We start from the raw sequence: 13,975 nt of genomic DNA on the forward strand, positions 1-13,975 counted from the left end.
CTTTGCTGGCACCTTTGTACCAAAGAGAGAAAATCTGAGTCTATGAATCTGCAAATAGTGAATCTGTGGGTATGGGGCAGAAGCATATATACTGCACATTTCAGCATATGAGATGACACTTGAATCATCCTAAGACACAAAAAAAGTGGGTCGCCCTTTACATCAGATACAAAAACAACAACCTTAAAATTTTATGCAAAATATCATTGTGAATAAACAGCAACCTTACATTATGACTTTTGGAGAAGTTAGACACAGTAAGATAGGAATTTGTTTTGAGAAAATGCACTGGAACATATTCCTGCTGAAGTGTGTAAACAAAATTTAATGTACGGTCAGCAACATTCGCAATTGGAACTCTTGTGAGCATGAGCGTCACATTGCACAAACTGGCAACTTTCCCCCTTTTTGGTCTGAAAATATCTGCTGGGAGAAAATAACTATATGGCAACTTAGGTTAGCCCCTCATATATTTTTGAAAACAGAGTAGTGTTTGACATACTGACATAAGAAAAAATTATCTTTTGTGACTACTCCTTGCTTTGGCTAACAAAATGGCTGCGTTTATTTAAAACAAAGTGTTTGACTGAGGTAGTGTGTGATGCCTGGAAAATATACAGGCCATGATTACATTGTATGAGTGTTAGAGTTTCACTAGAATGGTGAAACATGTTGAAAAATATGCTGCATAACTATTGGTAGTGAAAAGACTCGTATTATGACTCTGCTGCTAGCTTGCTTTAAACATTACATGCTTAAATGCATAAAAAAAACCTTTTTTTTACTGAATATGCCCTGCTGAAATGGGGGTTCATCTTATATGCCATCAAATACAGTAGGAATTTAGTATCAAGCAATATTTGAATTATTTTATACAACCCCATCAATGTACTGTACAAAAAGCCAATAACAACGATTTTTTTTTTCATGGGAATGGATTAATCATTTTCCCTTTATTTCTTATGGGAAAAATTTGTTTGGTATACATCCTGTTTGGTATAAGTCCAAGGATCTCAAATGGATCAAGGTGATAAACTTAGGTACCACTGTACTGAGAAAATTTTCAAGAATGTTGGTTTATCTAGTCAAAGGAAACATGATATGAGTAGCTGCATGCAACAAGGGGCCAAGCACCAACCACTGTGAAATGAAATTAATAATGTATTCTGTTTTATAATTTCTCCTACATCTTAGAAATAACACTGATGTGATCATATCTCTTGTGCGTGCAACTAATGTCCATTAATCATAGTAGTGTATACCTCATCAACCATGCCATTGCCATTACTATCTCTTTGGTAGATATCAGATGTTTGAAGGGGGCAGCTGTTGATAATGATGGTCAATTTCAACGCAAAACATTAGTGTATACTATTGTTACTAAAAGAAATTAGTATTACACACATGAAAGCATCCATAAATAACAATTAAAAACTTCATTGCAGGGGGCATGTAAATTTTCTCTTATCAACACATGCCACACCTGCCAGCCCAAACTGTCATACAGCATTGCTAATGTCAATATCCTTATGTTTTGTGTCAAGTTATTATAGGAAGCTATGTTATTAAGGCACAACTATTACTTATCTATTACTGAGAGAGAGAGAGAGAGAGAGAGAGAGAGAGAGAGAGAGAGAGAGAGAGAGAGAGAGAGAGAGAGAGAGAGAGAGAGAGAGAGAGAGAGAGAGAGAGTGCACTATCACATTACCATAGTGATGGTGCTCTCTCTCTCTCTCTCTCTCTCTCTCTCTCTCTCTCTCTCTCTCTCTCTCTCTCTCTCTCTCTCATATGATCTTCAAAAGGGAAGGCAAATCACTTGCAAATTTTTTAGAGTAGAAGATTAAAATGTTGAGAGAGAGAGAGAGAGAGAGAGAGAGAGAGAGAGAGAGAGAGAGAGAGAGAGAGAGAGAGAGAGAGAGAGAGAGAGAGAGAGAGAGAGAGAGAGAGAGAGAGAGAGAGAGAGAGAGAGAGAGAGAGAGAGAGAGAGAGAGAGAGAAATAGAAATTATTGTACATTTGGCTATAAACTATAAATTGTCTCACTGTCCTGAGACAGTCTAGAGAGAGAGAGAGAGAGAGAGAGAGAGAGAGAGAGAGAGAGAGAGAGAGAGAGAGAGAGAGAGAGAGAGAGAGAGAGAGAGAGAGAGAGAGAGAGAGAGAGAGAGAGAGAGAGAGAGAGATGAATTGTGGCTGTGTGACAGTCAGTGGGTGACCTTGACAGTGGCTGATGGCATAGTAGTGTCTCTCTCTCTCTCTCTCTCTCTCTCTCAGATAATTAAACACACACACACACACACACACACACACAAAAAAGGAGGAAGTGAGAAATGGGAAGATTTCAAGAAGGCAAGAAACGAATGTATCAGAATCCTGAGAGATGAAGAAAGGAATTATGAGAAAGATATAGTTAACAAATGCAAAGATGAGCCGAAGTTATTCTTCAGATATGTGAATGACAAGATGAAAAACAGGCAAACAATAGATAGATTAACAAAAGGTGACATTGTAAACAAAGATACACAGTTACAAGCAGAATTAATGAAAAGTGCTTCCAGTCAGTATTTACCAAAGAAAGCAAATTTGAAGGAGAAAGAGCATGGCACAGAGACAATGTGATGAGAGAGATACAGGTGGACATAAGTGAAATTAAGATTATGAAAGATTTGGATGTAAGTAAAGCTCAACGACCAGATGGAGTGTCCAACTGGATACTTAAGGAATGTTGTGAACAACTGGCAGAAGGTATACACAATACCATAGTATGTTCTTTTAAGGAAGGAAAAATTCCTCTAGACTGGAAGAGAGCCAATATTGTGCCCATTTTTAAAGGAGGTAATAAAGAAGATCCATTGAATTACAGACCAGTGTCCCTAACAAGTGTGGTGGCAAAAATAGCAGAAAGAATAGTTAAAAACAGATGGATGAAATATTTAGAATACATGCATTGACTGACAGACAATTTGGTTTCAGAAGTGGAAGATCTTGTGTCACAAATTTAGTGAGCTTTTATAGTAGAGCAACTGATATAATTCAAGAGAGAGAGGGTTGGACAGACAGTGCTTATTTAGACCTAAAAAAAAGCATTTGATAAGGTACCACACCAGAGACTGCTATGGAAAATTCAAAATATAGAGGGTTTGCAAGGAAACACACTGAATTGGATTACAGACTTCTTGAGGGACAGACAAATGAGAACAGTAATAAAGGGAGTAAAATCAGAATGGTGTAGAGTTACAAGTGGAGTACCACAGGGGACAGTCTTAGCCCCCCTAATGTTTCTGGTGTATGTCAATGATATGGTGGATGAGGCTGACAGTTATATAAGTCTGTTTGCAGACGATGCAAAATTATTGAAAAGAGTGAAAACAATATGGATTGTGAAATATTACAGAAAGATCTAAATAAGATATATAAATGGAGTAAGAAATGGGAAATGGAATTCAATTCAAAGAAATGCAAGGTGATGGAATTAGGAAAAAGCAAAAGAAGACAGACAAGTTCCTACATCATGGGAGAAGTGGAAACTAAGAAAACCAAGGAAGAAAAAGATTTGGGAATTACAATAAGTGATAATTTATCACCAGTAAAGCATGTAAACAAAATAGTTGGGGAAACTTATGAGTTACTAAGAAAGATGAAAGGAGGATTTGCTTACATGGATGAAGAGATGATGAAAAAGTTGATGGAATATGTGATTTGACCTAAACTGGAATATGGCACAATTGTTTGGTCACCCCATAATAAAAAGAAAATAAGGAAAATAGAAAGGATCCAAAGAGCTGCAACCAAATTGGTACCAAGTCTGAGAGATTTAACCTAAGAAGAAAGATTAAGGAGATTGAAGCTTCCATCATTACAAAAGAGAAGAGAAAGAGGAGACCTGATTGCTATATACAGAGCTTTAAAGGATAAGGAACAAGTTGACAAGACTTATTTGTGTGGGACTCAAGAGCTACAAGAGGACATGGAGTGAAACTGAAGAAAAGAGCAAGTAGAAGAGATATTAAGAAATATGGAACAGAAGCATAGAAATATGGAACAACTTAGGTGAAACAATGGTACAAGCAAAAAATATTCATGAATTTAAAGTTAAGCTGGATACTTATAGATATGGAGAGAGGACAGCACAAACAGCTCTTTTCTTGTAAAACACAACTAGGTAAATACACATATCAAAGATTGCTATGGAAGAAAAAAATCATGGAAAATTTGGAGGAAGACTGCTGGAGTGAATGGAGGATTATCTGGATGATGGAGAGATGAGAACTGTAATACAAGACCAAAATTCATCTTGGCTGTGGTGTCCTACAGGGGTCAATGTTGGGACCAATAATGTTTGTAATATATGTGAATGACATGAATGAATAAATAGATGAACTTATTTGGATGATGCTAAGATGATGAGAAGGGTAGAAAATGTAAATGACTGTATGGTACTGCAAGATGATTTAAACTGGTACTGCTAGATGATTTAAATAAAATATATAGATGGAGTAAAGCTTGGCAAATGGAATTCAATTTAAGTAAATGTAAAGTAATGGAGTTTGGTAAGAGTAAAAAAAAAAGAATACAATATCATTATGTGATGGATGGTGTGAAGTTAAAGAAATCAAAAGAAGTGGATTTGAGAGTAATATTTACTGAAAATTTGACTCCGGACAGACACATTGATAAAATTATGGGAGAGATGATTGTTAAAAAGAGTAAGAATGGCATTCTCATATTTGGATGAAGGAAGGATGAAAAAGTTGTTGATTTCCATGATAAGACCAAGATTGGAATATGAGGCAGTGGTGTGGTCTCATAAAAGGAGGAATATTATAAAATTGGAAAGAGCACAAAGAGCAGTCACTGAGATGGTTCCGGAGATAAGTAAGTTGACCAATGAAGAAAGATTAAGAATGTTAGAAATTCCTACTCTTGAATAAAGGAGAGAGAGAGAGAGAGAGAGAGAGAGAGAGAGAGAGAGAGAGAGAGAGAGAGAGAGAGAGAGAGAGAGAGAGAGAGAGAGAGAGAGAGAGAGAGAGAGAGAGAGAGAGAGAGAGAGAGAGGAGATTTAATAAATATCTACAGAATGATAAATGGTATGGAAAATGTGGATAAAGAATGTTTTAAAAATCTAGACACACAGAAAACAATGGGACACAGTAAGAAGTTGAAGAAAGTTAACTGAAGAAGAAACATCAAGAAATATAGTTTTCCTCACAGAAGTGCGAACAAATGAAATGAACTCAGTGAAGACGTCAATGCCGTAACTGTCCCTGCTTTTAAGACTAAACTGGATAGATATGGAGACAGGATACTATGAGATTACTTCCCCTCACGTAAACCACAACTAGGTAAAATACACACACACACACACACACACACACACACACACACACACACACACACACACACACACACACACAGAGAGAGAGAGAGAGAGAGAGAGAGAGAGAGAGAGAGAGAGAGAGAGAGAGAGAGAGAGAGAGAGAGAGAGAGAGAGAGAGAGAGAGAGAGAGAGAGAGAGAGAGAGAGAGAGAGAGAGAGAGAGAGAGAGAGAGAGAGAGAGAGAGAGAGAGAGAGAGAGAGAGAGAGAGAGAGAGCATTACATCACTGGCCATTGTCAGGGTTACTCACTGGCTGTCACACAGCCACAATTCATCTCTCAAACATGAAGTTGACCAACTCTCCTGCATTTTCAGACCCAGGATATTTGTAGATGAAACTTTAGTGTAGGAAGGACAAGTAGGATAACAAAGGAAAGTATGTATGGCTAAGTAGAAAAAAAAGTTGTGAAAAATCCTTTTTAAGATCAAAAAGGAAATTCTATCAAGTCTTTCATGTTATGTTTAAATGTTCTTTGCTTGCAATATTACTGATTCAATGTGGTTTTGAATGCAAAATATGTGGAAAAATCATCAGAGAATCAACCTTTCACAATTCTGGGAATGCCTCTACAATGAATTCATGTTCCAATTACTTCACTGTGATAATTCCATTAGATCCTGGTGTTCAGCTGCAATACCTCATTATTAAGCAAGGGATGCCTGTGCATGTAATAAAATATATTGACTTTACAAACCTGCAACACAGGAATTGAAGAAGAAGATCCTCCTTGCTGGCTAGATGACTTGGCAAGCTGTGTTGCCAGTTGGGATGAGTTCAGCTGACCTGAAAATAACAAATAAAATCAGTAAAATAAATAAATAATTTTGAAAAAAAATATTTAAAAATCCATAGTAAATCTCTTCTTCCTTCCATGTTTGCTTATGGCCTCATTTACCTCCCCCCCCCCCCCTCTCTCTCTCTCTCTCTCTCTCTCTCTCTCTCTCTCTCTCTCTCTCTCTCATCTCTGTACTCCACCTGTCTGTCAGTATGTCTCTCTTGTGTAAGAAAAGATCAAGATATGCCTTACACTCTTGACCTTTACCATACCTCTAAACCAGATATTTCAAACTCAAATAATTTTGAAGGCCAATTAGGTACGTGATTATGGTATTCAGTACCATCAATGATTTTGTAACTTCATACTGGCAAGAGTAAAGTTTAGAAGCTATTTTTCTGTTATTCTGGTTTACCAAAAATTCATTATTTGGTTTCATGTCATCTACACTTACAAAACTGGTTTTGCTTAATAAACACAATACTAATTATTACAAAGATCTCAGTCATACCACACAAAGCTGCAGCACCCCATATGCTACACCCAGCCATATAACTCATATGACATCCAATCACTCCACATAGTTACATCACACCATATATAAAACAACATCAAACTGCATGTCATACCCAGCCACACCAACTGATATGACACAATTATATATATATATATATATATATATATATATATATATATATATATATATATATATATATATATATATATATATATATATATATATATATATATATATATATATAAGAGGAGGAGACAGTAAGTACCTGCCAAAACAATAATTACTCCCAGTGAGGTCTAAAGCACTGGATCAGGGGTGCTGTGATCCTATCAATAAACCCAGCTGTGGCCTCACTCAACGTTTCCCTTTGTGTCTCACAACACAAGGGGGCAGTCACAGCCTGCCCTCTAAAGATAACTATCTTTCACACAAAACTACAAGCACCTAATTACACACACCCTTCACTCAAAATTCAAAACTGTCATGGTGACTCCTACACCAGTCTTGGCGTCCCAATCTAGGGAGGGGATCACAAATGTCCCCAGTTTGGACTGCTCTTCTGGTATTGATCCTAAATATCTTGACACCCCCCCTCAACTTTTTCTTCATTAACTTCTGCAACACTTGCAGTCTTAGATTTAATTTTCAATCTGTAGAATGCCACCTCTCTACTAAACCTCATCTTTTCCTCATAGAAACATAGGTATCTGAGGCAACTGACAGTTGCCCCTTTTCTGTTCCCTCCTACTTTCTCTATCCTCATTTTCAGTCCAAAGCTGGATGTTGCATTTATGTGCGCAATGACTTAACCCGCTTCCATGCCCACGCTCTTGAATCTTTTTAGTTTTTCACCATCTGGCTATGACTACAGAGTCACTCCCAAATTAAATTTATCTGTGCTGTACACCTCTAACCTAACTCCTCTGACTATAAGAAATTCTTTGACTACTTAACTTCCAAAGTAGGGCACATTTTGACTCTCTTCCCTTTTGCAAAAATCTCCATTCTTGGAAACTTCAATGTTCACCACCAGCTTTGGCCTTCCCCTCCCTTTACTGACCATCTTGGTAAATTAGCCTTCAACTTTGCTATCCTCCATAACCTAGAGGAATTGGTGTATCACCATACTTGTATTCCTGACCATCTTGGAGATATGCCCAACATTCTTGACCTTTTCCTAACCTCTAATCCTTCTGCTTATGCTGTTACCCTCTCTTCTCTGTTGGACTCCTCCAATCACAACCTCATATCTGTATCTTGTCATAATGCTCCAATCCCTCCTCAAGATCCTCGTAAGTGAAGGAGCCTCTGTCGTTTTGCCCCAGCTAACTGGGAGGACCTGAAGAGGTATTTTGCTGATTTTCCTTAGAATGACTACTGCTTCCATGTCAGAGACCCATTTCTGAGTGCATAACAGAGGTGATAGTGTCTGGCATGGAGGCATACATTCCTCAGTCTTTTTCTCAACCTAAACCTTCCAAACCTTTGTTTAACACAGTCTTCTCATGCTATACATGATAGGGAGATGGCCCACAAAAGGTACTTGAGCCTTCCATCATCAGAATCTCATGTGCTTTATATTTTTACTTGGAACCATTTTTTTTTCTTTTTATGTAGGAAGGACACTGGCCAAGGGCAATAAAAACCCAATAAAAAAATATGCCCACTGAAATGCCAGTCCCATAAAAGGGTCAAAGCAGTGGTCAAAAATTGATAAGTGTCTTGAAACCTCCCTCTTGAAGGAATTCAAGTCATAGGAAGGTGGAAATACAGAAGCAGGCAGGGAGTTCCAGAGTTTACCAGAGAAAGGGATGAATGATTGAGAATACTGGTTAACTCTTGCGTTAGAGAGGTGGACAGAATAGGGATGAGAGAAAGAAGAAAGTCTTGTGCAGCGAGGCTGCGGGAGGAGGGGAGGCATGCAGTTAGCAAGATCAGAAGAGCAGTTAGCATGAAAATAGCGGTAGAAGACAGCTAGATATGCAACATTGCGGCGGTGAGAGAGAGGCTGAAGACAGTCAGTTAGAGGAGAGGAGTTGATGAGACTAAAAAGTTTTGATTCCACCCTGTCTAGAAGAGCAGTATGAGTGGAATCCCCCCAGACATGTGAAGCATACTCCATACATGGACGGATAAGGCCCTTGTACAGAGTTAGCAGCTGGGGGGGGGTGAGAAAAACTGGCAGAGACGTTTCAGAACACCTAACTTTATAGAAGCTGTTTTAGCTAGAGATGAGATGTGAAGTTTCCAGTTCAGATTATAAGTAAAGGACGGACTGAGGATGTTCAGTGTAGAAGAGGGGGACAGTTGAATGTCACTGAAGAGGGGATAGTTGTCTGGAAGGTTGTGTCGAGTTGATAGATGGAGGAATTGAGTTTTTGAGGCATTGAACAATACTAAGTTTGCTCTGCCCCAGTCAGAAATTTTAGAAAGATCAGAAGCCAAGCGTTCTGTGGCTTCCCTGTGTGAAATGTTTACCTCCTGAAGGGTTGGACGTCTATGAAAAGACGTGGAAAAGTGCAGGGTGGTATCATCAGCGTAGGAGTGGATAGGACAAGAAGTTTGGTTTAGAAGATCATTAATGAATAATAAGAAGAGAGTGGGTGACAGGACTGAACCCTGAGGAACACCACTGTTAATAGAATTAGGAGAAGAACAGTGACCGTCTACCACAGCAGCAATAGAATGGTCAGAAAGGAAACCTGAGATGAAGTTACAGAGAAGGATAGAAACTGTAGGAAGGTAGTTTGGAAATCAAAACTTTGTGCCAGACTCTATCAAACGCTTTTGATATGTCCAAGGCAACAGCAAAAGTTTCACCAAAATCTCTAAAAGAGGATGACCAAGACTCAATAAGGAAAGCCAGAAGATCACCAGTAGAGCGGCCTTGACAGAACCCATACTGGCGATCAGATAGAAGGTTGTGAAGTGATAGATGTTTCAGAATCTTCCTGTTGAGGATAGATTCAAAAACTTTAGATAGGCAGGAAATTAAAGCAATAGGACGATAGTTTGAGGAATTGGAACAGTCACCCTTTTTAGGAACAGGTTGAATGTAGGCAAACTTCCAGCAAGAAGGAAAGGTAGATGTTGACAGACAGAGCTGAAAGAGTTTGACTAGGCAAGGTGCAAGCATGGAGGCACAGTTTCAGAGAACAATAGGAGGAACCCCATCTGGTCCATAAGGCTTCCAAGGGTTTAGGCCAGCAAGGGCATGGAAAACATCATTGCAAGGAATTTTAATAGGTAGCATGAAGTAGTCAGAGGGTGGAGGAGAGGGAGGAACAAGCCCAGAATTGTCCAAGGTAGAGTTTTTAGCAAAGGTTTGAGTGAAGAGTTCAGCTTTAGAAATAGATGTGATAGCAGTGGTGCCATCTGGTTGAAATAGAGGAGGAAAGTCTGTTCTCCAACTAGCCATAAACTCATTCATTAATAGAAACTGTCAAAATTTTTAAAGATCTAACTCCCCTCATAACTTCTGCCACCTAGCTAAAAACATCTCCAATAACTTTGCTGCTTCTTCTTTCCCTCCTTTATTTCAATTTGATGGCACCACTGCTATCACATCTATATCTAAAGCTGAACTCTTCACTCAAACCTTTGCTAAAAACTCTACCTTTGATAATTCAGGGCTTGTTGCTCCCTCTCCTCAACCCTCTGACTACTTTATGCTACATATTAAAATTCTTTGCAGTGATGTTTTTCATGCCCTTCTCTGAAACTGTGTCCCCATGCTTGTGCCTTGCATAGTCAAACTCTTCTAACTCAGTCTATCAATATCTACCTTTCCTTCTTGGTGGAAGTTTGCCTACATTCAGCCTATTCCCAAAAAGGGTGGCTGTTCTAATCCATTAAACTACCATCTTATAGCTTTAATTTCCTGGCTATCTAAAGTGTTTGAATCTATTCTCAACAGGAAGATTCTTAAACATCTATCACTTCACAACCTTTTATTTGATTGCCAGTATAGGTTACATTAAGGCTGCTCTACTGCTAATCTTCTGGCTTTCCTTACTGAGTCTTGGTCATCCTCTTTTACAGATTTTGGTGAAACTTTTGCTCTTCCCTTAAACATATCAAAAGCTTTTGATCGAGCCTGGCACAAAGCTTTGATTTCCAAACTACCCTCCTATGGCTGCTATTCTTCTCTCTGTAACTTCATAAGTTTCCTTTCTGACTGTTTTGTTTCTGCTGTGGTAGATGGTCACTGCTCTTCTAAATCTATTAACCCATAAGAGGTCAAGCACGTACATGTACGTGAAATCCATGGTTACTATCTGTGGTCAATCACGTACAAGTACGTTCGTCTCTTTCTCGCTTCCTACATATTTAAAATTCCTTCTAGCTACACTAATTATGTTTGTTGAGGTGTCTAGCATATATCAGCACAGTTTCCCGTCATTCTGACAACTGGGTAAGTCACCACCCTCACCCCCTCCCTCCTGATTGGCCACTGCATCCCGCCGCCCCGCCTGGGCCCCTCACTTGTCTCTGACTCTGAGTCATGATGGCAGGCAGGCATCTCTGCTCTCTAACTCCACTGAAATTGCTGAAAAATTATCTTCTGAGAAAGATATTGTTGATGATAAAAGTGATATCAGCACTGATGACAGTTATGCTGATCCTGATTATGTATTCGATCAGGAAATGGAGGAGGAAGATGAACAACTTGAGGCACAATACTTTGGTATGTTCCCGCCACCACACACTCCTTCTCCCACTGCTGGGTTGTCATGTACATCTTCTTCTAACACATCTGACTGGTTTTATGCACTCAGCACACGGAAAAAGAGAAGGGAGTCTAGGCCATCTTCATGTGTAAGGCAACAGTCATCTGTTGTTCCAAGTGAAGATGGTGATGATGATGAGTGTGATGACCTTGACTCCAGTACATTCACACAGCAGCCAGGCAGTGACAAGACACGTGGCACACCCTGCCTCTTATTATCTACCCACCACAAAACACCACTTTGCTAGGGTAGGGGGAGAGTACCTGGTGCACCTGACCTAATTAGACCTGTTAGCAGATGGGACTGGATGGTCAAATTTTGAGCCCCAAGTTTACAATTTTGATGAGTCAAGCTCAGGAATAAAAATGCAAGCACTCATGAGCAGATAGCTGGGAGTGTGAATTTTACAATTATTTCTGGGATGAAGACATCTTGGAAACAATTGTAACTTAGTCAAATCGGTAAGTGTATTTCATGAGAGGAGGTAAAGTGTTGAGTCCTGAGTCTTGTGAACATCAGTGTTATGATGTTACAGTACCTGAAGTTTTTTTTTGGCCCTGGTAATGCTGATGGGAGTGGTCAAGAAAAATAACTAAAGAGATTATTGGACTACTGGCCCTGTAGTCCAGACACCAATTTTCAGCAAGGTCATGCCAGTGAACAGATGTCAATATATTGCGAGCACTTCACTTCACTAATAACTTGGAGGCATATGCAAACAACACAACTGAAAAAATTAACAAGATTCAGACTGTCTTTGATCATCTAAGAAGTAAATTCAAGGATGTGTTTTACCCTTACAAAAATGTTAACATTGATGAGAGTTTGATGTTGTGGCATGGAAATATCAGTTTCCACCAATATATACATACCATTAAAATGCCACAGGTTTGGCCTCAAATCATTTGCACTTTGTGACTGTAAGATTGGTTTCTGCAGGACATTGTGTTGTATACTGGGGATGGGACAGAAGTCACTGATGACAGGAGCCTTGGTCTGTCAGGAGCTGTAGTGATTACACTTATGGACCCATACCTAGATAAAAATCATGTACTCTGTGTAGACAAATGGTACACAAGTCCAGCATTATTTGAATTTCCTTCCTCTAGACAGAGAGGTGGGTGTGGAACTCTGACAAAGCATAGAAAACACATGCCATATTTTCCTCCTATAGCAATCAAGGGATGCCATATTTTCCTCCTATAGCAATCAAGGGAGACTGTGCCTACAAGAAAGCCAAAGACACACTTGCAGTTATATGGAAAGATAAACGAGAGGTAACACTTCTTACCACATCCATCACCCTCAAATGGTTCTCAGCCACAATATTGATCGCTCCACCAGACAATGCATTATGAAGCCAGAGTGTGCACTAAACTACAATACCAACATGCGTCTAGTAGACAAAGCTGCTGCTAAGATTTCCTTCAAAGAATGTGCCCGTAGAACACTCAAGTGGTACAAGAAACTATATTTCCACCTAGTTGATATAACGATGCTGAATCCTCACATATTATTCAAAGAAAAGACACACAAAAATCCAACTCTACAAGATTTTGTCATCAAGGTGGTATGTCAGTTGTTGGAAGAGAATGGTGTTGAGCACCCTAGCCCAGTACATCATGCTGTTGACAATCCTGTATGCCTCATGTGACGACACTTTCCCTGCACCTTGCAGCCAAGATCAGACATAAAAAAGAAAGGAGTTCAGAAAGCATGTTTGCAGTCAATCAAAAAGATGACCAAGAAAACGGAGCGACACTCGGTATTACTGTTATGAGTGTGATGTAGCTCTATGCACTGAACTTTGCTTTGCAGAATATCATATCCTGCTACAATACTGAGAAGCTTGGATAGTGTAAGAAGAAAAAAAAAAAAAAAATGATAAAGTGCTCTTATTTTGCAGATTTAATATCTTTTATACAAAAATGTGTCTTTCTTTATGAGGAATTATTTATTATACACATATTTATCTCGTAAGTGAAAAAATATCGGTAAAAAAAAAAAAAAAAATTTCCATGCGCCAAAATCGTACATCTGGCAGCATCACTGTACGAGCCAAATTTAAAGCCCCAGCAGGACATTTAAAAGTGGTGATTTCTAACTTTAACTCTTTTTTAAATCTTTGTAACCATTTTGAGTTATATGGGATCAAAAAAAGAAAACACAATTTTTGGTGACCTAGATGAGTAAATGGGATGTAAATCAAAGCTGACCTCTTATGGATTAACAGTGGTGTTCCTCAGGGTTCTGTCCTGTCATCCACTCTCTTCCTATTATTCATCAATGATAATCCAAACCAAACTTCTTGTCCTATCCACTCCTACGCTGATACCACCCTGCACTTTTCCACATCTTTTCATGCAAGGAAGCCACAGAATGCCAGACCTCTGATCTCTCTCTATAAATTTGTGATTTGTGATTAGGGTTGAGCAAACTTAGTATTGTTAAATGCCTCAAAAAGTTACATTCCTTCATCTATCAACTCAACACAACCTTCTAGACAACTATCCCCTCTTCTCCAATGGCACTCAACTGTCCCCCTCTTCTACACTGAACATCCTTGATCTACCCTTTACTT

At 38.9% G+C, this 13,975-nt stretch overlaps 1 protein-coding gene across 1 annotated transcript in view; it reads right to left on the reverse strand.

The window, feature by feature from the left end:
* The window catches only part of LOC135092551 (uncharacterized), a 148,994-nt gene that overhangs the window by 14,826 nt on the left and 120,193 nt on the right, over positions 1-13,975 (reverse strand). The window contains exon 27 of the mRNA XM_063991167.1: positions 6,067-6,155. Within this exon, the coding sequence (XP_063847237.1) occupies positions 6,067-6,155 (89 nt within the window). The remainder of the gene's footprint in view (positions 1-6,066; positions 6,156-13,975) is intronic.

Source organism: Scylla paramamosain, chromosome 40, assembly GCF_035594125.1.
Source record: "Scylla paramamosain isolate STU-SP2022 chromosome 40, ASM3559412v1, whole genome shotgun sequence".
Classification (NCBI taxonomy): Eukaryota; Metazoa; Arthropoda; class Malacostraca; order Decapoda; family Portunidae; genus Scylla; species Scylla paramamosain.